The sequence below is a fragment of the Furipterus horrens genome, unplaced genomic scaffold (assembly GCF_987537825.1).
Source record: "Furipterus horrens unplaced genomic scaffold, mFurHor1.1.pri manual_scaffold_6, whole genome shotgun sequence".
Taxonomy (NCBI): Eukaryota; Metazoa; Chordata; class Mammalia; order Chiroptera; family Furipteridae; genus Furipterus; species Furipterus horrens.
The window spans coordinates 128,607,442-128,629,742 of NW_028327176.1; the positions used below are offsets into that span (position 1 = coordinate 128,607,442).

A 22,301-nucleotide genomic window follows, 5' to 3' on the forward strand; every position below is an offset into this window, starting at 1 on the left:
GGAAAAGGAGCCTGGCACATAGTAATTGGTGAGACACAATGCTCCAAAAGTAATTGTATTCTATTATATAAAAATTATTAATAGATTTAAATTTTACAGTAAGTGCATAAATTATGGAAAACAAAATTGTTCTTATCTCGTTTGGTTAAAAAAATAAGGATGTACGTGGAGACTACTATGCTAAGTGAAATAAGTCAGTCAGTGAAAGACAAATACCATATGGTCTCACTTATATGTGAAATCAAATGAAAAAAATAAACTGACTAACAAAACAGAAGTAGAATCATGGACACATGGAGCAGACTGACTGCTGTCAGAACAGAGGGGAGACTGGATGAAAGAAGGTAAAGAGATTAGCCAAAGAACATGTATATGCATAACCTATAGACACAGAAAACTGTGTAGTGATGGCCCAAGGGAAGGGTGGGAGTGAGGACTGAGTGAGGGCAGGCAAAGGGGAAAAAATGGGGACATTTGTAATAGTGTAAACAATACAAATAAAATTAAAAAATATATAGCATAGCCTTTGCCAGTGTGACTTAGTTGGCTGCAGCTTTGTCATGTACACCAAAAGGCTGGCTGTTTGATTCCTGGCAGGTTTAATACCCAGTCCAGGAGCCTTCGGGAAGGCAATCATTCCATGTTTCCCTCGCACATTGATGTCTCTGTGTCTCTGTCTCTGTCTCTCTCAAATCAATAAATATATTTAAAATATTTTTTAAGTACATAGGAATTTGAGGAATACAATTACCTACTAATGCTAAGACCTTGTGTTATAAATACTTGTGCACTTATTTGCTCTCCCTACCTTCAGGGGCAGAACTCAGTTTTTGTATTCACCGTATCAGCATCTTGCCCCAGGCTTGTCCCGCAGTAGAAGCTCAGTAGTTTCTGAAACAATGAAGTTGCCCTCCACATGCTTCCTACCCTAGAAGAGCACCTTTCCTAAAGAGAATAAAAGAGAGTGCGAATGAATGAGGTTAGAATTCAGGTGGACTGGGGAGAGCAAGGGTCTTAAAGGATGTTCACCAAAAGTAAGTAAATGGATAAATGAACAAATAAATGCCTGCTACCCGACCGACACGCTCCCCCTGGAGGCAGCACACGGCATGCTCACAGGGTGACCCAGTAGCTCAGCGCAATCCAGGTCCTCTGTTGGGGGTGGGCGGCCGAGGGAACCTTGGGCTACAGGTGACTTCGCACCGGGTGCGGGCTCCGGTCCGTCTTGCCCTGTGGGGTGTGCGTCCTGGGAAGCAAGGTCCGGGATAGAGGCTGGCGAAGCACCCTCGTTCTGATGGCTGAGTCTAAACCTCGAGCCTGGCCGGAGGAATAGGACTCAAAGTTAACTTTCGGCCACCTCCCCAGCCCCACGCCAACACACACTTGGGAGTATCTTCTTGAGATATTCGAGGGATGCATACTATTACAGGGTGAGATGACTCCTGTGAACCCACTCAGGTTGTCCCTAATGCTTCATTAATTCACTCTGGGGACAAAGACAGTGCGAAGGTTGCCTTGTCTGCCAGGCGCTTCATAGTAAAGCCCCAGGCCGGCCTGTGTCCTGGCTCCTTCGCACTCCCCCTCCCTCCCTGCTCTCCTCCCGCCCACCTCCTTCCCCCTTCGCTTCTCCCCACCCCTGCGCCTGCCTCGCGTCATCGCCCCCTTTTCCCTCCCACCTCCCCTCGGCTAGCGGCTGGGCTCTCGCCTCCTCCGCAGTCTCCGCGGCGAGCTCGCGGTGGCGCTGGCCGGGCTGCCTGGGCTCTGGTGGTCCGCTAGGTCTCGGCAGCAGCGCCGCCGCCCTCCGCCCTCCGCCCTCCGCCCTCCCTCGCCCGCATTAGTGACCGCCTCGGGGGCTCTTTGATCCGAACTGGACAGCGCCCTGGGGACTGAATAAGCTTCACAGGTAAGGATGGGGCACCCCCACCCCCCACCCCCACCTCGACCCACCCACAAGACCCTAGACTTGGATGTTTCCTTGAGGAATACAGAACCGTCCAAAGGGAGCTTCTTTGAAAGGCTCTAAAGATGGGATCAAACTTAGCACCTAAGTCCTCAAAGAACTGAACTTCTCTTCCAATATGCAACTCTGTGTGCCGGGCCCTGCACAGTTTAATATTAACAGTAACACTGTTTGCATTGGAATATAAATGGAATTCTTTCTACTTAAGCAGTACCAGTGGGGACCCTCTTTATTTTTATGATTATTAGCAGATGCCATTGAAAAAGGCGTAAAACGCATTCTCAGAAAATCTACTTTTGTTGAAAACCTCTTTGGCAGGGTTACTATGAAAGCTAGAATCATCAGTCTCTCCTCTCCCCCCTCTCTCTCTTCTCTCTCTCATCAACTTGGCTGTACAGGTCAGCAAAAGGAGCAGTGGAAAACATTTTTTTTTTAAATGAGATGTCAATAAATGGAAAAGCCTTAGACTTGCTGTAAAATGCTCTAGCAAAAAAGAAAAAAAAGAAAAAAAAAGGAAGGGAGATAAATGAAACAAAATTGGCAAAAATATTGATTTTTGAAGCTGGCTGATGGGCACATGGAGATATGTATACTTTTTTCTCTATTTTTGAATATTTTAACTCTGCTTGTGTGTACTTTGAACATTTTCTATAATAAAAAGTTTTTGGAAGTTGTAGAAACATCCTGCCTGATTCCTTCGATCTTTTTACACTGTCATTGGTCTGAAATGAAGTTGCATGTGCACCCCCTTTTTATTAATCCTGCTCAATTTTGAAATTCTCATTTTATCCCAAGTATGTTTGTCTCCCGAGGGGATTTTAAAAGTCATATTTTGCTGCTTGGAGAATTATGCTTAGAATCTGGTTTATAATTTGTAGAAAGAATGTTAAAATCCCAGCCAAATAAGACATCTAGGCTTGAAAGTAGTAGCCAGGCATCATTTGGAATTTTACTTTTTAAAGGAAATATTAGAGGAGCTCCTTTCATGTGAGAAGAGATTGTACTCTCCAAACTTTTCTTCCAGAGAGCTCAGAAACCTGTAGGTTTTTAAGAATCTTTTTCATGTTTTTAACTATGAGACTGTTCAGCCTTTGTGCTTGGCACATAGTATGTGCTCATTATATGTTAAAATAAATAATTGCTAATGTGAGTTAATTTTCCCTATTGAGTACATTATTTATCTTTCCCTGCCCCACACGCAAGGCAAACATACTGCATTTTACCAGCAGGATCAGACTCAGAATTTGGAGGCTGAAGCTACCTCACCTAGCACTGAATTAACTTTGCAGATGAGAAATCTGAGATGAGAGCTGAGGAAACAGCAAAGTCAAATTAGTGGTATAAAAGTTATTTATAACTTTTCTTCAGTAAAATCTTTTCAAAAGTTTTAAATGTGTTAAACTGATGTACAATTAGCGAAAAACATTGTGACCATAAGCTGCTTTAAAGCCTATAAAGTAGCAAACCTAATACATTCATAGACATTCTTTGCTTGCAAAGACCAACTTTGCAAGATATAAAAATAAGTTGGGAGCCATAACCTGTGCACTTACTATGTCAGTGCATGAGAGAGCCAGCAGAGGATTCCCTTGGGGCTCCATTATACTGCCATTCACCCCAAATTTGATTTACACACAGCATATCCATTGTATGAATTGAAATGTACATGTCTTGAAAAAAAAAAAAAAGAGCTAAAAAACAAAGGAGATTTTTTTTTAATATTGTGATGAAAAACAGAAGATGTGGGTTACTGTAAAATAATCAACTGTGTTACTTTATCATCTTCCTTTCCCTCAAGTACTGCCAAACTCTTCAAGCAGACATTACTTTGCCTGGATTCCTGAAACTAAAGTTGAAAATAGCACTATGGTATGATATTTTGCATAGAAATTGGCACAATGTCAATGAACTTTTTTGCCATTTATTTTCAGCATAGGATCAGCAGAGAGCAGATCCTTTAGGAATGGGTTATAATGAAGTATTTGATAAACATATGTGAAATATCTGGCAGGTTGGAGATTTTTCCTTCACGTTGAAATGAATCGCAGCACATTTGGGGGACTATTTAGCCGTGCTGTAGGTCATAGTGGAAGTGTACTGGCGCTACAACGGTTTTTGGAAAACCACCTGCCAGAAAATTGTCTGGCTGTAGACAACCTTATCAGCTCTCAGTTCATCAGGATGGTCTCTGTGGCCTGTAGATGGATTTTCTAAATGTGATAAATTCCATATGTGACAACCATTTTGTATATTAGCCAGTTAGACTTCTACCCCTACTGAATCCCACATGCTTTTAAAATAAATTCTATATCACAGCTTAGAGAATGTAAACAATTTAAATCCAGGATCTGAGATTCGCTATCATCAAGCTAACTTTGCCACCTAGTGGTAGCAATGTGGATAGCAGGCAAGTTTCTACCCTGGATAACTGGGAATTGAAGCTTCGTGAGGATCCCTGATGATGAGATGTAAATTACCTGCGTTTTCTCATTTGTGGTTTAATCTATGATGTTAGAGCTTAAAAAGATTTTAGAAACTTTCTAGCCTAACTCAGTAGCTAATAAGAGCTATTACAGAGATTCTTAAGGAAAGAGACTTCAAATTAATGCATAGTCTTCAGTATCTATTTGTTGAATAAACAAATTTATCTTCCCCATTCCAATTCTCGACTCTCGCAATACTACTCCATGCCACCATAAAGTTTTATCACAATCTCCTGTTTTTAGTTTTAAAATTGCATGTCTGTATACTTTCCTTAAAATTTTCATTTATGCTTAAGACTCAACCAAACATTCTTTCTCACTTTATATCACTCTCTACTGCTTTTTTCTTTCTAAACATCCAGGGCTGACAAAAAACAAACAAACAAACAAACCACAACTAGATTCTTACCTTATAAGTGTATTGATTTCCTATTACTGTTGTTAAAAATTATTAAAAGCTTAGTGACTTAAAACCACATGTTATCTTTCAGTTCTAAAGGCCAGAAGTCTACAGTGGGTCAACGGGGCGTTGCATTCCTTCTAGAAGTTCAAGGTGAGAATCTGTTTCCTGGCCCCTTTCAGGTTCTAGAGGCCACTCTGCATTCCTTGGCTTGTGACCCTGCATCACTGGCACCTCTGCCTCCATCTTCACAGCTCCTTCTCACTCTAGGTCTGCCACCTTCTGTGATTACATTGGGCTCCCCTGGATAATCCACACTAATCTCATCTCAGAGTACTTAATCATATTTGCAAATCTCTTTTACCATGTAAGGAACATATTCCCAGGTTCTGGAAATTAGAATGTGGCTCTTTAGCAGCCATTATTTGGCATAAACAATGAGGGACACAGCAGTGAAAGATGCTTGAAGTCCCTTATAAATAATCTACCTATGTTTGGACTCCCATTGTTTGGTATTAATAATAATAATTGCTGCCATTTGTTGAATGTTTATTGTACTTGGGGCATTGGGCTTACATATATCATATCAGTTCCTCACAAAAGTACTGTAAAGTATTACCCCTATTTAACAAATGTGAAAAATAAAGTTTGCAGAGATTAACTAAACTTCATAAAGTCACACAGCACAAAAGTAGCAAGTGTACTTACATTGATTTGACTTCAATGCCTACTGTGCTCTATTGATTGAAACACCCCTGTTCTTACTCTTCATATTTGTTAATGTCACAAACACTGTTATTTCCTCATGGCTGCAACTTCATACACTTTATAACTTAAATGCTGCCACTATTCAATGCTTCAGCCAGTGAAGAACACTAGTGAGGGCCTAAAGTGGGTCAGGAGTTAAACTTTATAAAATATCTATTCTTCTTTACATATATCCCCAATTCATGAAAGCGACTTTAAAGTTTTTATAGGTGTTCTCTAAAACATGACCCCTTTAAGGCTTGCTATATACTTGTTCAGTCTTACTAGTAATGACACCCCCCCCCCCCCGCCCCCACTGTTGCCCTTTGCCTAAGTCAGCACTTCTCTCTGCAGGTACTTGATATATCGGGCCAGGCCACAATGTCTACCTGTTGTATGTTGATTTTAAATGAGCAGGTAGAAGGTGAAAGTGGAGGAGAAAGATGGCTGGTGCATGTTTTCACATTTATGTATGTGTGTAAATGGAGGCAGTAATGTTGGGGAGGCAGGTTGTTGAGATCGTGGGTGGCTATAAAAAGGACGGGCAAGTTGTAAAAGTGGTTGGTTATACAATCAATGGTGTGTCCTAACATATACATTAAGGTAGAAGTTGGTGTTGGCCCTATAAGGTCGTTGGCCTGACTGAGCAGTCCCTGACCCACACCAGTACCACCCCCAAAATGTTTAACAGATTAATGCAAAATTCTGTTCCATGGCAACATACTATACACATGAATTTTGACACCTCATCACTATGCATTTCAAGGGACAGGGGAAAAGAAAGGTCTGAGTAAGTGTGAATCGATCACCTTGTGAGGGAAAGCAATTCAGTGCAGGCCAACAGCCTCATTTTTCATATACAAGAAAAACAATTCATTTGAAATGTTTAATATAATGAGCAATCATCTAATCTTTCATTACTCCACCTGCCCTACCTAAGCTAAAGTATATGAGTATATGTATATAATTATGTCATGCCAGTAATATTCTGTGCACTTTAGATAGACTACCTCAAAAAGTTATTTTTTTCTCTCACTGTAAGTCACTCCCTTAGAATAATTGTTTTGACATAGACTCTGTTTCTTTTAGGCTGAGGATGTGATTCAATTCCAGAATTCCTAATGTAGATCCAGGCTATAAATAAGTTCCAAGAAATGCAATTTAAGAATTCTGTGGCTGGGTAATGTTTAATCACATGTGAGTTTAATAGTAATGAGAAAAATATATTACAAAGCCACAGTTATTCATAGGAAGGAGTAATTAGGAAAAATTCATTTGGGAAGTCTCTAAAGTAAAGCTGTCCTTGAACAAAACAAAACAAAATACAACAAAGAGAAAAGGAAGTTTGAGAGTGGGTTGAAAACAATCCTGAAATAAAAATATTTGACTCTAAAATTGACTCTTTAGAAAACTAAAAGTGCTATAACTTTGGCTCATGTAAAAAAGTTGTTTTAAAGTGATATTAGTTCACCCATGGAAGTAGAACAATAATGATAAAAGAGCCTGTTCTGGATGCTTACCATGCTTTGGAATCACTGGTGAGAGCATGTATCATCTCATTTAATCCCCACAATTATGGTACGAGGTAGAGATCATTACTATCCCCACTTTGCAGGTGGGGAAACTGAAACTTAACTGAACTTAATGAACTATTCAAATTCATATGCCTCATAAGTGCTGAAGGTGAGACATAGCCCATGTCCTTTCACTCCTTGGTCTGCACTCATAAACACCATGCTGGTATAGATACTTGAATATTTGTAAATACTATTTATACTATCAGAAATCACATTTCTGAGACAGCATAAACAAACAAACAAAACAGTAAGTCATCTTTTGCAGTTATAGACCAGGTACAAATATGGAATACTATTTGCTCTATCAGTACAAGTTCATCTGCATATCCTGATATTCTTGCTTCCTTCCTAATTCCCTTCTATTCCATTTATTCCCATGGCTCAACCCATACTAAATGGTGTGTGCTCTGACTCATGGTGGAGAGTCATGACTGCCACCTCACTTTCATTAACCAAAATTAGAATTTGAAGCCCCAAATCCAAGGCCATCCGGAAAGAGATGGTTAAGGTCACAATTATACTTGAAAACTGGAAAAAAGGAGGAGGGTGAGGGAAGACAGGGGCATTAAAGATTTCAAAATATTATAGCTGCCCCACCAGTTGGGACTGTATCTCTTTAGGTCAATTTGCTAGTGCTTTTAGGATGATGGGCATATGTAGATATATCCACTGAACCATGGATGCTCCATCAGAGAGAGCTGTCATTTACGTTACATTGACAGCTTACCACAAGGCAAACTTAGATTTTCCAAAAGAAAGCATCCATAAACATTTGTCCAAATTCAAATTACAGGTCAAATTAGACAGGGTAACTAAATCCATGTCCTTTTATTACTGTGGTTCTGAGGTCATATTGCAAGGCTCTGCCCTTCCCATGCCCAAGGATAGAAGTGGGCATGGCTGTGGAGCTCCCTCAAAGGGCACCAGACAGGGCTGGCAAACTCATGCCATTGCAGGAGCCGTGGTGTCAGATGTTGGAAGCATCACATACCAGCCTACTGAATTTGAACCTTTTCAAGCATATTATTAAGTCACTTATATAAAAGTTATATTTTTTCTTTTTTAAATCATTGAACCATTCACTACTAGCTGTTGCTAACATAGTAAAGGAGCAAAATTCAGAACAAATTTATTTTGTACACAGACATAAAGCAGATATCATTTGAAACCTGGTTAAGCAACCATCCCTGGAAAGACTGCCCTCCGGGGTTGGCTTATGCTCCTACACCAGGGTCTTGGCTGCTGCCGTGGTTCTCAAACTGTATTGAGAGCTGGTTCAAACATAGGTAACTGAAATGGGCCCCGCTCCTGGAGAGCTTTGGACAGGAGGTGGCTGGGTACTGAAATCATCATTTTTTAACAGGTTCCCAGGTGATGCTGACACTGGTACTCTGGGGACAACAATCAACGCATACTTTGACATGACAGCATTTATATTTTGCCATATACCAATACAGATTTCTATTAACAAATTAATAACATTCTTTTGAGTTGTTCATGTTTCATTTTGAGTCCAAAGTCAGGGAAAAAAATAATCTCTCAGCTCAAAACAGTTAGGTAGGAGACGTTTCCCCTTATTCAGAAGAGGCTCAGCCTTTTTGTTCTGTTCAGACCTTCAACTGATTGGGCGAGGCTCACCCACATCAGGGAGGGAAAACTGCTTTACTCAGTCTACCAATTCAAATGCCAATCTCATGCAGAAAGACCCTCACAGACTCACCCACAGTAATGTTCAACCCAGTATCTGGGCATCCATGGCCTCGTCAGGCTGACACATAAAAGTATTACATGGGCTGTTTTTAAAGTCTGCCTATGGAATTATGGCACAGAGCACAGGTTTTATTTGGTAAAGAGTAAGAGAACTGTATTTTTAGTTCATATCCTAGTTCAATGATTTGTATAGTAAAATATCATCTTATCAGTTATTTAATGTTTTCATTCTGCCTTTCAAATCCCTAAAAAGTTGCAAAACCAAATCAAATCATACTGAAAAAACGGTAACAGAAAACCTAATTGGGGAAACAATGCCCCAGCACCGTGAGTGAGACATCCTCTGTTTTGCTGAGGAATGACTCTCCCACGTTTATTACCCCATAGATCATTAGTACCAGTGTTAATATGTACAAAGTGATTCTATATATTTCTCAATGAGGATATTTGCTGACTTTGATGTAATCATATATTAAGTACACAATAGACAGCTATTATCATAAAGGGCTAAGTGAAAACATCAATTTTAAAAACTTGTTTCCCAGAGCAAAAAACTCCCTTGACTGAAATTTTGCTAAGAATCAGGTAGATAAAATATATATCTATTTTTAATCACCTATTTTGATCTGTTGATAACTAAGAGGCAGCAAACAATTCTCTGATTTTAGCTTTTTTGGGGGGGTGAGTGTGGCAAAGCCGTAATTTTTCATCTTGGGAAGTACCCAGTTAAACATAGGGTTTCAAGGTCGCAGCAGAATTACTGAGCTGTTAGCCTTTTTCACTCTAATCCAATTAAATATAAATATTTCACAATACTCATTGTGAAAATTGCATAGAAAATAACAAAAGAAAATACTAAGTAGCTCAACAAAATTATTATCAATATAATTACTGCTCTGTATGAAGTCAACTTTGCCATGGTAATGATTAGAAAATATTGTGACATGAGTGTGGATTTTCTTCTGAAGTGTATTTTTTATTGTTTTTTGGATGATATCCATTACTTCCCCAAATAAAACAAGTTACAAGCTACTCAGCATTCAAGTGTGAGCAGATAAAAAATGCAAATTGCAAAACTTCTATGTAGTCTCGCTGACGCCAAGTCATGGTAAAGATTATTATAAATTTGTTCAAATGTATCGTGATTCAAATTAATTATGCCACGTGTTGGTGAGTATATCATGTTTAAACAAAGAGATTATGTAGTACATGTTTCTTTTTTATCAAAGGAATGTAATTAGTTTGTTAATAAAATTCTGTACTCATATATCACAAAATGAATTCTGTTGTATCAGCCAATGCTGATATTCAGCTCTGCATCAGAGACAACTCTTGGTTTTTGTACTATTGGACAGGATCCTACGGGTATACCCTGGGTTGCTGAACATTCTTAACATTCTTCATTACTTTTGTTTTCCATGCCCCCACGCCCCCCAAAAATTTATCAGAAAGCGTTGAGAGTCAAAGCATTGTAGGAATAATGTAACCTTGAATTTGCCTCTACTAGGCCTGGACATTTCAGCTATTAGTTAAAAAAGACTTGGAGCATAGCTTACAAATTTCAAAATTACTGGTCCCCAAGATGCTACCACTCCCCCCACCCTTACACAGCAACAACTGACAAACACCAGTTCCGCTACATAGATTTACATACCTGTGAGCCTACAGAAGCAGGAAAAGATGGCAAGAAGATGTAAACACTAGAACAGGTAATGTATGATTTTTCAGTGCTGACAACTTTCAAATAGTTAACACAGAAGCACTGCTCTTAGATGATGAGACCCGTGATGAAAGGGACTGTATTTAGTCATGACCATATTTCCCCAAGTGGCCAATTCAGAATCATAGCCTGTGCTCCATAAATTCTTGTAACTAATGTTCACACAGTAAAATCCCACCGAGAAGCATTTTTGTATGTTACTTTGCTAAGACGGGAGTTCCAGGCATAACGTTGTTAAAAAAAAAAGTACAGGGTACATTTTTCTTACTTTAGCATAAATGGCCTGTGCATATTTTCTTTTTATGATAAGGGGTTCTGCTTGTAAAAATAAAAGCAGGTCAATAGCAGATGAACCCATTTATTTATCTAAAAAACCTCTATGGCATTTAGAAGAGTGATTTCAATTATGTCATCCATCAGCTTGGTCTGCAAGTCATGGTTCAGGGAAATTCACAGTACTGTAATGAATGTTTTTTTGAGTTCTGTGCTAGGCATTTACACTCTGGATATGAGGAATTTTATGGTCCCTGCTTTTAAGGAGCCAAGTGCATGGAAAATGCAGAACATCTGCTGCTATCTTATATCTAAATCATCTGAAAATAAGGTTGTAGGAGGCCTAGGAAGGAAGAGAGTGTGGCTTAGCAAAAGAGGCCCCCCAGTTAGCTATGTGTCCTACTCTCCCACGCATTGGGTTGTCTGTGGACGGAGAGATGGAGAAGGCAGGTGGGGATGGGAGGGCTGAGTTAGGACTGATGGAGGGAAGGTTGGGTGAACAACAGTGTACCAATTTTGGAAATCTCTATGAGCCTACTTAGCAGAGTATTTGACTGCAATAAAACCTAAGCACGATGAAAATAAGGACTCCTATTTGTGGTCAAGGTACATCTAGGACCCAAGGCCTAACTGACACGGATAAGTAACATTTAAAAAGAAACATTGTAAAGCTTCTCTTTCTTTTTCTATTTTTAAGGACAAGAGAGAAGAACAAAATGGAAAGTATGCTCTTTTGGTTGATATTTTTCACCCTTGGGTGGACCCTCATTGACGGAGCAGAGGTGGAACAGGATTTTATGTGGCATTTGAGGAAAATACCCCGGGTTGTCAGTGACAGAACTTTCCATCTCACTAGCCCCACATTTGAGGCAGATGCTAAGATGGCGTTAAAGAAAGTGTGTGGCATTGAATGTCAGAAAGAACTCCCAGCTCCCAGCCTTTCTGACTTGGAAGATTCTCTTTCCTATGAGACTGTGTTTGAGAATGGCACCCGAACCTTGACCAGAGTGAAAGTTCAAGGTCTAGTCCTTGAGCCCACTCAAAATATCACCAAGAAAGGAGCACCTGTTAGGAGAAAGAGACAGGTGTATGGCACAGACAGCCGGTTCAGCATCTTGGACAAAAGGTTCTTAACCAATTTCCCTTTCAGTACAGCTGTGAAGCTCTCCACGGGCTGCAGTGGCGTTCTCATTTCCCCCAGTCATGTTCTCACAGCTGCCCACTGTGTTCATGATGGGAAGGACTATGTCAAAGGGAGTAGAAAGCTTAGGGTAGGATTGTTGAAGATGAGGAATAAAGGAGGTGGCAAAAAACGCAGGGGTTCCAAGAGGAGCAGGAGAGAAGTTAATGGTGGTGACCAAAGAGAGAGTAGCAAAGAGAATCTGAAGGAGACAGCTAAGGCTGGTAGAAGAAGAAAGGAATCTGCTCTGGGTCAGAGAGTCACCCAAGCCAGGCCCACCTTCCAGTGGACCCGGGTCAAGAATACCCACATTCCCAAAGGATGGGCTGCAGGGGGCAGTGGTGATGCCAACTTGGACTACGACTATGCTCTTCTGGAGCTGAAGCGAGCTCAAAAAAAGAAATACATGGAACTAGGAATCAGCCCAACCATCAAGAAGCTGCCAGGTGGAATGATCCACTTCTCAGGATTTGATCATGATAGAGCAGATCAGTTGGTGTACCGGTTTTGTAGCGTGTCCGATGAATCCAGTGATCTCCTCTATCAATATTGCGATGCTGAGTCGGGCTCCACTGGCTCTGGGGTCTATCTGCGTCTGAAAGAGCCAGACAAAAAGAGTTGGAAGCGCAAAATCATTGCGGTCTATTCAGGCCACCAGTGGGTGGATGTCCACGGTGTTCAGAAGGACTACAACGTGGCAGTGCGCATCACTCCCCTCAAGTATGCCCAGATTTGCCTCTGGATTCATGGAGATGATGCCAACTGTACTTACGGATAACAGGAACCTGAAACCAGGCTATGGATGATCTAAATCACAGAGAGAAAACCAGTTCTGATTATTGTAGCAAGATCACTTCACAGGTTATGCCTGGACTTGAATTTTATTAATAGCATGTCAACATTTTTATAAATGTACTTTTTCAGAATTAGGAGATTTTCCTACATTTAAAAAGTGTTTAGGTAAAGATACTGGAACTATATGGGCATTTCAATGCCAAGTATATATATATTCTTCTTTACATGGTGGTAACTTTGGTTTGTGGAAAAAAATTTGTTTCTTTCTGTCTTCTTAAAAATTAGACACTCTTTAAAACTTCCAGCTGGTACTATAAATAATGTGATTTCTCAATGGGCTTATTCTCAGGGTCCTACTGTAAGAAGAATCTAATAGGGTGCCAGTTGCATATTAAATGTGAAATTGCATATACAGAAGTAGACAATAATATTTGGAATCAAGTTAGAGACAAAAATTTTTGACAGTTGGTACGACTCTGAGAAGGACCCATTTAGTTCATGCCCTCAGTTTATATTGTTTTCCTTGGGACTGAGAAACTTTAGGGTTTTTTTGTTTTTATTGTTTGTTTTTTGTATTTTTTAAAAAATTATAATGAATAGCTTTGCAAACAAAAACTATCAGCTATTTTACTGCTTTGAAAAAATCAACTGAAGTATATATTATTTAAAATGGGAGAAATACTTGATTTCATAAAATAAATCTAGTTGAAAAGTAGGAAATCTGAGACTTTTTAAGATCTCAAGTTTTTATTTGACTAGTGTTTAAACCATAGACTTTTCATGCAATGCATAGGGAAGGCAGCTCCATAGTTAAAAATGATCACGAATTGGAAGGCCCATCATTTCATTCTACACAGCCTTCTATGTATGAGGTATTATATTTTTAAGACAAGCAATTCTAGTTCTTTTTCAAGCGAGAGCCATTCTTCCCTCTTGACAAAATTCAGCTTTCTTCATAGGGCCGTAGGTATATTATTTTGGTGAATTCTCTGATTAGTAATTTTAAATAAATTCCTTAAAATGAGTATTATTTAAGAATAGTTTTAAACGGAAAGTTCTAATTATTTTTATTAGGGACCAAGGTGGTCCACTTACTCCAGCCATCATGGAGCCTAAGCAGACAGAGAGTCCAGTGGCTGCCCCGGGGCACTTAATGCGGATTTCCTGAATGAACAGATAGGCATTAGCTGAAGGGCTGTAAGAGGGCATTAGTTCAGGCCCTTACTTTTAAAGGGTTTCAGTGATTTATAGTTGAGTGAACCATAAACCTCAGGAATGGCAGGCTTAGTCTCTGGTCTGCTCTTCCTGGTGGTTTCTAGGGCACACATTATCTTGTCATGACATACGCAAGTCACTGATTGGGCTGGAATTCAAATTTATTTTATGCGTTGTTATTGTTTTTATGAGTGATGAGTTAAATCCTTGGCTAGTATGCAAAGGAATATTTGATAAGATTATAATGAAATGATTTTGTAAATGGTGTCCGAAATTGCTGAAATTCAAGATAAGTGTATGTTTTTTTATAATGTGAATTGGTTAAAAATCATTCAATAAAAATTTTAAAAATAAATCAGTTATAACTCTTATTGTATCTGTATATATATTTTATATCTAAGGTTTCAGCAATTATTAAATTAACTGTCATGTATTTAAAAAATATTTTATTTGATTCTAAACACATTTCACTGGGTATTATTTTAGCATTGGTGCAAGCAGAATAGGTGCAACATATTCAAGTTTTGTTCAGATCCTGTTTTGGAAAGTCATCTATATGATCACTGCAACTAAGGATGTTTTTAAGTGAATTTTTCACAATTATTGCAAACACACACACACACACACAACTTCATCTTACAATCTTAAAAAATAATTCCTGGGATTTAGGGTGTTTATAGTTAATAGTTTCGTATTTAAGGTTAAATTCTGAATATATATATAATTTCCTTAAAATCACTGTACTTTAAAAAAATATAACATCCGCTCATTTTCTTTGCAGAGCTTTATTTGATTCTCTAATTCTTTTCTCTTTTCAAACTGAATTATGAATCTTATATGACCTATTTAGGATCACTAAAATGTACTACATTACTTAGAAAGTTATACTTCATATACTTTTTCTGTTATGCTTAATAGGTTTGAAATAGAAAATTAATTTGAATTCACTACATATGACACCCACTGTGGGCAAAGGACTGCATTGACTTACTGTGTAGAGACACTTATCTAATTGTAGAAATAACTATTTACAAAACAAGTGAAATTTAAAATCATGGGTTTTTTTTTTATACTCAAATAACATATTTTGTTTTACTTAAGTTTAAAAATTTTTTATTTATTGATTTCAGGGAGAGAGAGAAAGAGAGAAACAGCAATCTGTTGTTTTACCTACTTACACATTCATTGGTTGTTTCTTGTGTGTGCCCTGACTGGGGATTGAACCTGCAACCTTGGTGTGTTGGGATGATGTTCCAGTCAACTGAATTACCTGGCCATGGCTATGTTTTTCATTCTCAAATGGATAAATGTGTGGGCAGAATAAGACTTTTTTTTTTTTTTCCTTTCTAACATACTTCGTGGTTAAATCTCAAATGTTCATTTTTAAAAAGATAAAATCTTTTGTATGACCAAGGTCAGGGTTCTGGACAAACCATTACCTCTTTTATTTGTAGATCAGAGAATTCTTTGAAATTCTTATTTCATTGAAAGAATGTCAGGGTTAGAAGAAACCACGAAGATTACCTAGTTTATCTTTATATTTTTAATTTTCCTCCACAATATTTTAAGTAGTCCAGTTCTAAAAACTAAATATTGCTTAGTTATTAAAATTAATTCAGGAATTAACATTGTTCTAATTTAAATTTTTAGTTCAATTTGCTATAAACTGTAAAAATTATATTGTGTTTCTCTCAATTTTATTTCAACATTGACCACTTCAATTATAATATTTATAATTCTTCAGTCTTATGATAGTAAGTCAGGTATCTACTCTCTTCAAAAATTAATTATGATAGTAAATTAAGAATATTAAGAGATAAGTTAGTTGAACCAAGTACTGGGCATTGTAAGGACATGAATCTATAGCTATAAATAACCTGGAAATAGCATCATTATTCTTAATATGGCTTCCCCATAATAATTATATTTTGGCTACTCATTATAAAAAGCCTAACAAATATATTTTATTAACACCACTTTTTATAATATCTTCAGTTAATTAACAGAAGAATCTTTTAAATAAACTTATTTATATAGCTAGAATTGCTCTTTTTTTAATGGCTAAATTATAAAGGTTAGAAATATTTAGGTGATTTAGTCTAATTGATGGTGAAATCATGTTCTCATCAGATGGAGTCACTGTATAGGATTCACAGTTTTTTATTGATTTATCATTCAACTAATGGGAGAAAATACCCTCAACAGGGTTTCTTTTCTAATAAATAAAGTCTAGGAAGGAAAATTTTCTGTTTTCTCCTTTCTGCAATTAATAACTGGTAGTTCCTTCCAAGTAATGAAACTGTCTAGAGCATGGTGGTCAAAATATTGAATAACTTGTGATCCCAATCTGGGCTAGTATACTTCACCCACAGGTGAGGTGCTGTCTTAATCTGCTCTGCTGCCATAACAAAATACCATAGAATGGTGGCTTAAACAATAGAAACCGATTTCTCAGTTTTGAAGACTGGGAATTCTGCCAAGGTAGGTTTCATTCTGAAGCCTCTTCTCTTGGTTGTAGGTGGCCACCTTGCTAGTGAGCTTTTGGTGTCTCTTCCTAATGGGACTAATCCCATCATGAGCCCCCCCCCCATGACCTCATTAACCTCAATTACCTCATTAAGAACCCATCTTTGTGGGTGGGGCTTCAACATATGAATTATGGAGGGTTGGGCACAAACATTCATCCCATAATAGGTTTCTATTCTAAACACACAAGTTGCATCTTGGGCCAGGCCTAGGAAACACACAAAGATCCTAGTCACCAAGGACACGAGGTAAAGAGGTATGAATGGCAGCTCAGGCCAACCAATCACCTTCAACCAGGTTCATCATCATAATCTCAAGTGTTCATACATGGCACAGAATGGGCGATCAATGAATATCAAGTATTCACTGAGGGCATTACTTACTCTCTGGTACATGATAATGCTTCAAAAAGGCTAGAGATATTATTTTAAGTGTATATTATATTAAAGATACAGCTACATATTTAAATAATAGTAATATTCATTGTAACGAGAATTTTAATATCAGAATATTGTGGCACTTAAGGAATCAGATATTTTCCATATTCCCTACTGACTCACTTGAGTTTCTGATAAAAATGGCTTCAACTGACAGGTCCCAGGTTCCTACAGTTACTCCTCATACCCTCCATCTACCATCAAGCTAATCAATAAGATTATCTCTGTCTCCGAACTTGTTGCCTAATATTTTTGTTTTAGTTAATATTTAAAATTTTCCAATAATATCTTAAGATCTATTCACTTTTTTCAAGCACTGGGGACAAGTCGACAACTTAGAATATGTACTTCAATTCACAATGCAATCAATATGTGAACATATGATCCATTTTTTCCTTCCAGTGTGGTTTTACAAATCTGGCCATAGGAGTATATTTCAATCTATATTTGTAAATATTTAATGATACTCAAACTTGGATTTATGTTATTAAAATGTTCTGTGTACGTATTCATATCCTGAAATGTGTATATACTTTCACACATGTGGCATAGAAGAGGGAAATGGTGTTCATAAAGCTGGATACATATGATTTTGAAAAGTTCCTCTAGGCTTTTGCTTAGCCTAAGGACTACTCATTTTCTTACTGTTCTCTGTATTTTACATTTAACTTCATCAGCAATTTGTAATGTACCATAAAATTAATATCTCACTTGCCTAGAATTTATTTTGCTGGTAATTTCAGCTATCCAAAACATAAAAAAAAATATTATTCTCTGATAACCAAAATGGATGATACAAAGTTACTTTTACTCTGGAAATAGTCTTCACAAGTTTGGAAATCCGATTTCCCTAACTACTAGTAGAAGGCAGCTGCCAAGGCAATTCTTATGACAGTCCCATTAAGTGACAGCCTGACAACAGACATACCAAAGGACTTTTAAAAAGTATAAAATCTACAAAATTATGGTAGTTTAGAGGTATGCAGTTTTGGTGCAAATAGCCATATGAAAGCATACCAATATATGGTATGTTTATAATGACTAATCAATATAACATTTAGCTTTTTTCAGTATGAGTTTTGGAGGGCATTACATTATAGAAAATTTTTCATCAGAAGGCTTAACTTATTTTTTAAGAGTATTGTTTAAAGAGATAAATGGTAAAAATATTTTTTTAAAAATTGAAGAAAGAGAAACATCATTGGTCTACAGATTTGAGTTGTTTTTATACTGAAATATAATCCTAATCTCAAAAGTCAAGAAAAAATTCTTTTACTCAATATTTTATTAAACTCCACAAATCCTAAACTATAAAAATAATTGTCTATTTTCAATGTTAATGTGTGTTATTAAAAGTTTAGAATTTGTCCTACAGCTACACCCAGTTTATGCATACACTTAGCACTGTGTTTTATGGATATCCCAACTCTGGTGTAATGGAAAAAAAATTCAGAATAAAATACTTTTAATTGTCTAAGCCTAGTAGACTTCCCTGTATAAAGTAAATGTTCACAAAATGTACTATCCTCATACTTACAATTAGTATTATAAGATTATAGAAATAATATAATTGAAGGAAAGAAAGACTACACTATTTTAAGAGCAGAGATCAGCAATCATCCTAGAAGAACTAGTGTAAGTGTGTGTGTGAGTGTGTGTGCTGGTGGACGTGCGGGGAGGATTGGGGTGATACAGCTCTTGTTCTGTGAAAAGAGTCATCTTCCACTCCCCATCATCCTAAATGTCCAGCTACTGAATTGGGCTAACAAATAATGCAATATTTTTCTAATAACTGCCCATGAAAGAGTTTATCTTTTCTCAGCTAGATAAGGAATTCAGGAACTTACTAAAAATAATCCATGGAATACTGAGGCTTCTGGAAAGTAAGGAGAAGTCCTTTCCTGTTCCATGCATCCTCCCCTTCACTGACAGGAGTCAAAACTGCAATTTCATTTTACTTAGAACTTAAACTAATGCTACTGACTCAGATACCAGATCACAAAACACCACAAATCTAAGGGTATAGGGGGAAAGAACGTGATAATAGATAGTAGAGAGCTCTAGGAGGCATGTGAATTTTTTTTCTTTTTTTGCCTCAAAACTGCTTTAAATGGATCAGTTATTAGAAAAATTTGCAGTCAACAACTTAAAGCCACGACCTTTGAATTAAAAAAAAAAAAAAAAATTCCTTTGCAGTGCTTACAACAGTGCTGTTTTTTCTTTTAAAAATGAGGACCAGCTTGGTGCCAAGATTCTACTGCCAACAAAAGTACCACTTTATCAACCAATTCCTAAAAATGAAAGTGTGTTATTTTTGAGACAACTAAATTTAGTATTTTGCTACTGTACTTGGAACATTTACTTTGAAAGACTTTCTTTGTGGCCTGGGAAAAATAAGCAACACTACTCTACTGACCAAGTGGGCAGTTTTGCCACTTCATGTAGATGGCACATGACTCATGTGACTCCATAAACGGATGTCCTGGGCACCCATCAGCCCACATATGGCAGCATGTCTCTCCCAGACATACTCCCAAATTAAAACTTCGGTTTTGATAAAAACTAGTGTATCATAATGCTACATGGACCACCTTCTTAAAACTAGTAACAAAATGTGTCAATTTTTTAAGCTAGAGCAAACAGAATACTCTGTGGCTTTTCTATTTTGAAGTATTTGGAAATTTTCTCTTTTGCTGGAATCATCTGTAACTTTCAAATAGAGCTGCCTACTCATAATCCACTGGATTTATGATAGTTCAGTGGTTTCCCATTGCCCAGTGGTTTCCAAATTTGGCTGCTCATGGACATAACCTAGGGAATTATTTTAGAAACCCCATTTCCAGCGCCTTACTGAGATCTTCCCTGGAATCCCTAAGCATGAAGCCCAGAAATCTATATTTGATAAAGCTCCCCAAGTAATTATGATGATTATCCAGGTTTGGGAGTTGGAGCCACTGTCTTAATCTCTTTTAAACTGATTCCTCTTCCACCGCACACAGTTCTCCTGTGCACAGTGATACTTTTCTTCTTTTTCTTCCAGGTTAAGTATTTTCTCAGTTTTACCTGCCTTTATACCTTTTCTTGTAAACTCAAGTATGTTGGTAAGGTGGCAAAACTGTCAAACACGTAGGTGGTATTCTTTTCAGAATTTTTTTTGAGAATCCTCACACTTTTATTTTAAATACTTGTCTTAGCATTTCTACATAAGATTCCTAAAAGGACACTGCTGATCAAAAGCTATGTCCATTTTATATTCTGATAGCTACTAACGAACTGTGCACCTGTGTACAAAGTATGCTGCTATGCCGCAGATTTATACAAAAAACCAATTCATGGCTCAAATAAAGAAGGGCTTTCTTGTAGTTAAAACTGTCTCAGAACGAATCAGATCGCCTGAGTATGTAAGTGTTCCAGAGCTGAGGGATGGTCAGGATGCTGTTGACAGCATTACAACATCGGGTATAGGGTAGAGGAGCTTACATCCCTAGACCTGGGATATTCGGAAGCACTCGGGACCACCCCAATGTGGCAGGGCCTCCGCATAGTGGCTCATCCACGCTGAGCCCTTCCACATGCGATGTTTCCCCAGTCAGCCTACTTGAGCAGCCTGAGGGCCCTCAGTTGCTCCCCGGAGGCATTCGGGTGCCCTCACCCAGAATCTCTGCAAAAGCTTACTGCTGCCCTCTGCCTCCAACACAGGTATGTCTGTCATGTCACAAGCTGGTACAGCCTGGGTACTGCTGTAAGCCTCCATTGGCGGTCTCAGAAGGGACACCAGGTCTTCCCAATGTGCAAATAGATCTTTTGCATCTGACGAGGGGCATCATTGTAGATAAAAAGAGCAGCCAGTGCCAAGCTTCCAGGAGAGCTGTTTTTTTTTTCTTGTGACTGTAGGTAGACAACTTTATGAACCTCAAAGGAAGCAGCCTGGTTATGTCCAAGCTCCTCGCTGACTTGAGTCCCCTTTCCTGGGTATGTCTGTCCTGTTCGGTACTGACTGCTCAGCTGACAGCCAGTCATGCCGGCAGCAGGACTCAGCTATTGTGTGGTCAAGCTGGTGTATATGATGCCCACAGAGGCCATTTGCATACTGCTGTCCATACACATCGATCACCTCTCCTCTTGTCTGGTCTGGATTAAATCACTCAAACATGGGGTACACTTGAACACGGCGAACTTGCCCTTGCACAGCTGCTCGGCAACTTCCGGGTGGAGCAGAAACATGGGCAGCACGTGGCTGCTCTGGGCGCTGCCCTGCCATAGCGCCCCGCTGCTACCCCCATCTTTCGTTGATTAAGGCCTCTGCACATTCTCCTCCAAACCTCTGCCTGGGTCGGAACTGCAGCTCTTCTGGGGCCACCTCTACGCTTTGCTGTCCATTGGAACCTGCGGCTGTCACACACACACCTCATCTTCATCCCCACTGCCGCTACCACAGGAAGGAACAGGGTCCTTTGACAGATAGCCACCTTCCTGAGTGCGGAGAGAACCAGGCGTGCATTTCCCCCCGTATTTTTATAAAAGAAATATATTTTAGCAATAACATTGCCATAATATGGTTTTATGATGGTCAGAAATGAATCAAATTTACAGAACTCCTGACTATATCTGATCATTTTACAATCAGCGGCAAAATTGAATTTATTTCTTTCCTGGAAAGTAGATACAGTGGTCCCCCCTTATCTGACAGGGGGAATGTTCCAAGACCCACAATGGGTACCAGAAATCTCGTATAGTACTGAACCCTATGTACACTGCTTTTTTCTTATACATATATACCTATGATAAATTTTAGTTTATAAATTAGGCACAGTAAGAGATTAACAAAAATAACAAAATAGAACAATTTTAATAATGTACAGTAATAAAAGTTGGGTGAGTGTGGCATTATTAAATAAAATAAGGGTTACTTGAACACAAGCACTGTGATCCTGTCACAATCGATCTAATAGCCAAGAGGGCTACGAAGCGACTAATACGCAGGTAGCGTATACAGTGTGAATATGCTGGACAAAGGGATGCTTCACCTTCTGGGCCAAAGAGAGAGAGATGGGCATGAGATGTCATCATTCTACTCAGATTGGTACCCAATTTACAACTTATGAATTGTTTATTTCTGGAATTTTCCATTGAATATTTTGGACCATGGTTGACTGCGAGTAACTCAAACCTTGGAAAGCAAAACCACAGATAAGAGGGAACTACTGTATTACATATTTATTATTTATAATACACTTTTCAATATAGGTTAGATCAATTCAATACAGTTTAGCAAACT

General features: G+C 38.3%; 1 protein-coding gene across 1 annotated transcript; it reads left to right on the forward strand.

Moving 5' to 3' along the window:
* The first annotated feature begins 4,949 nt into the window (after window positions 1-4,949).
* Window positions 4,950-12,889, forward strand: PRSS35 (serine protease 35). Its single transcript, XM_090280530.1, has 2 exons — window positions 4,950-4,996; window positions 11,568-12,889. The coding sequence occupies exon 2, from the start codon at window positions 11,587-11,589 to the stop codon at window positions 12,826-12,828; it is 1,242 nt and encodes a 413-aa protein (XP_090136656.1). The 5' UTR covers window positions 4,950-4,996; window positions 11,568-11,586; the 3' UTR covers window positions 12,829-12,889.
* The last annotated feature ends 9,412 nt before the right edge of the window (window positions 12,890-22,301 follow it).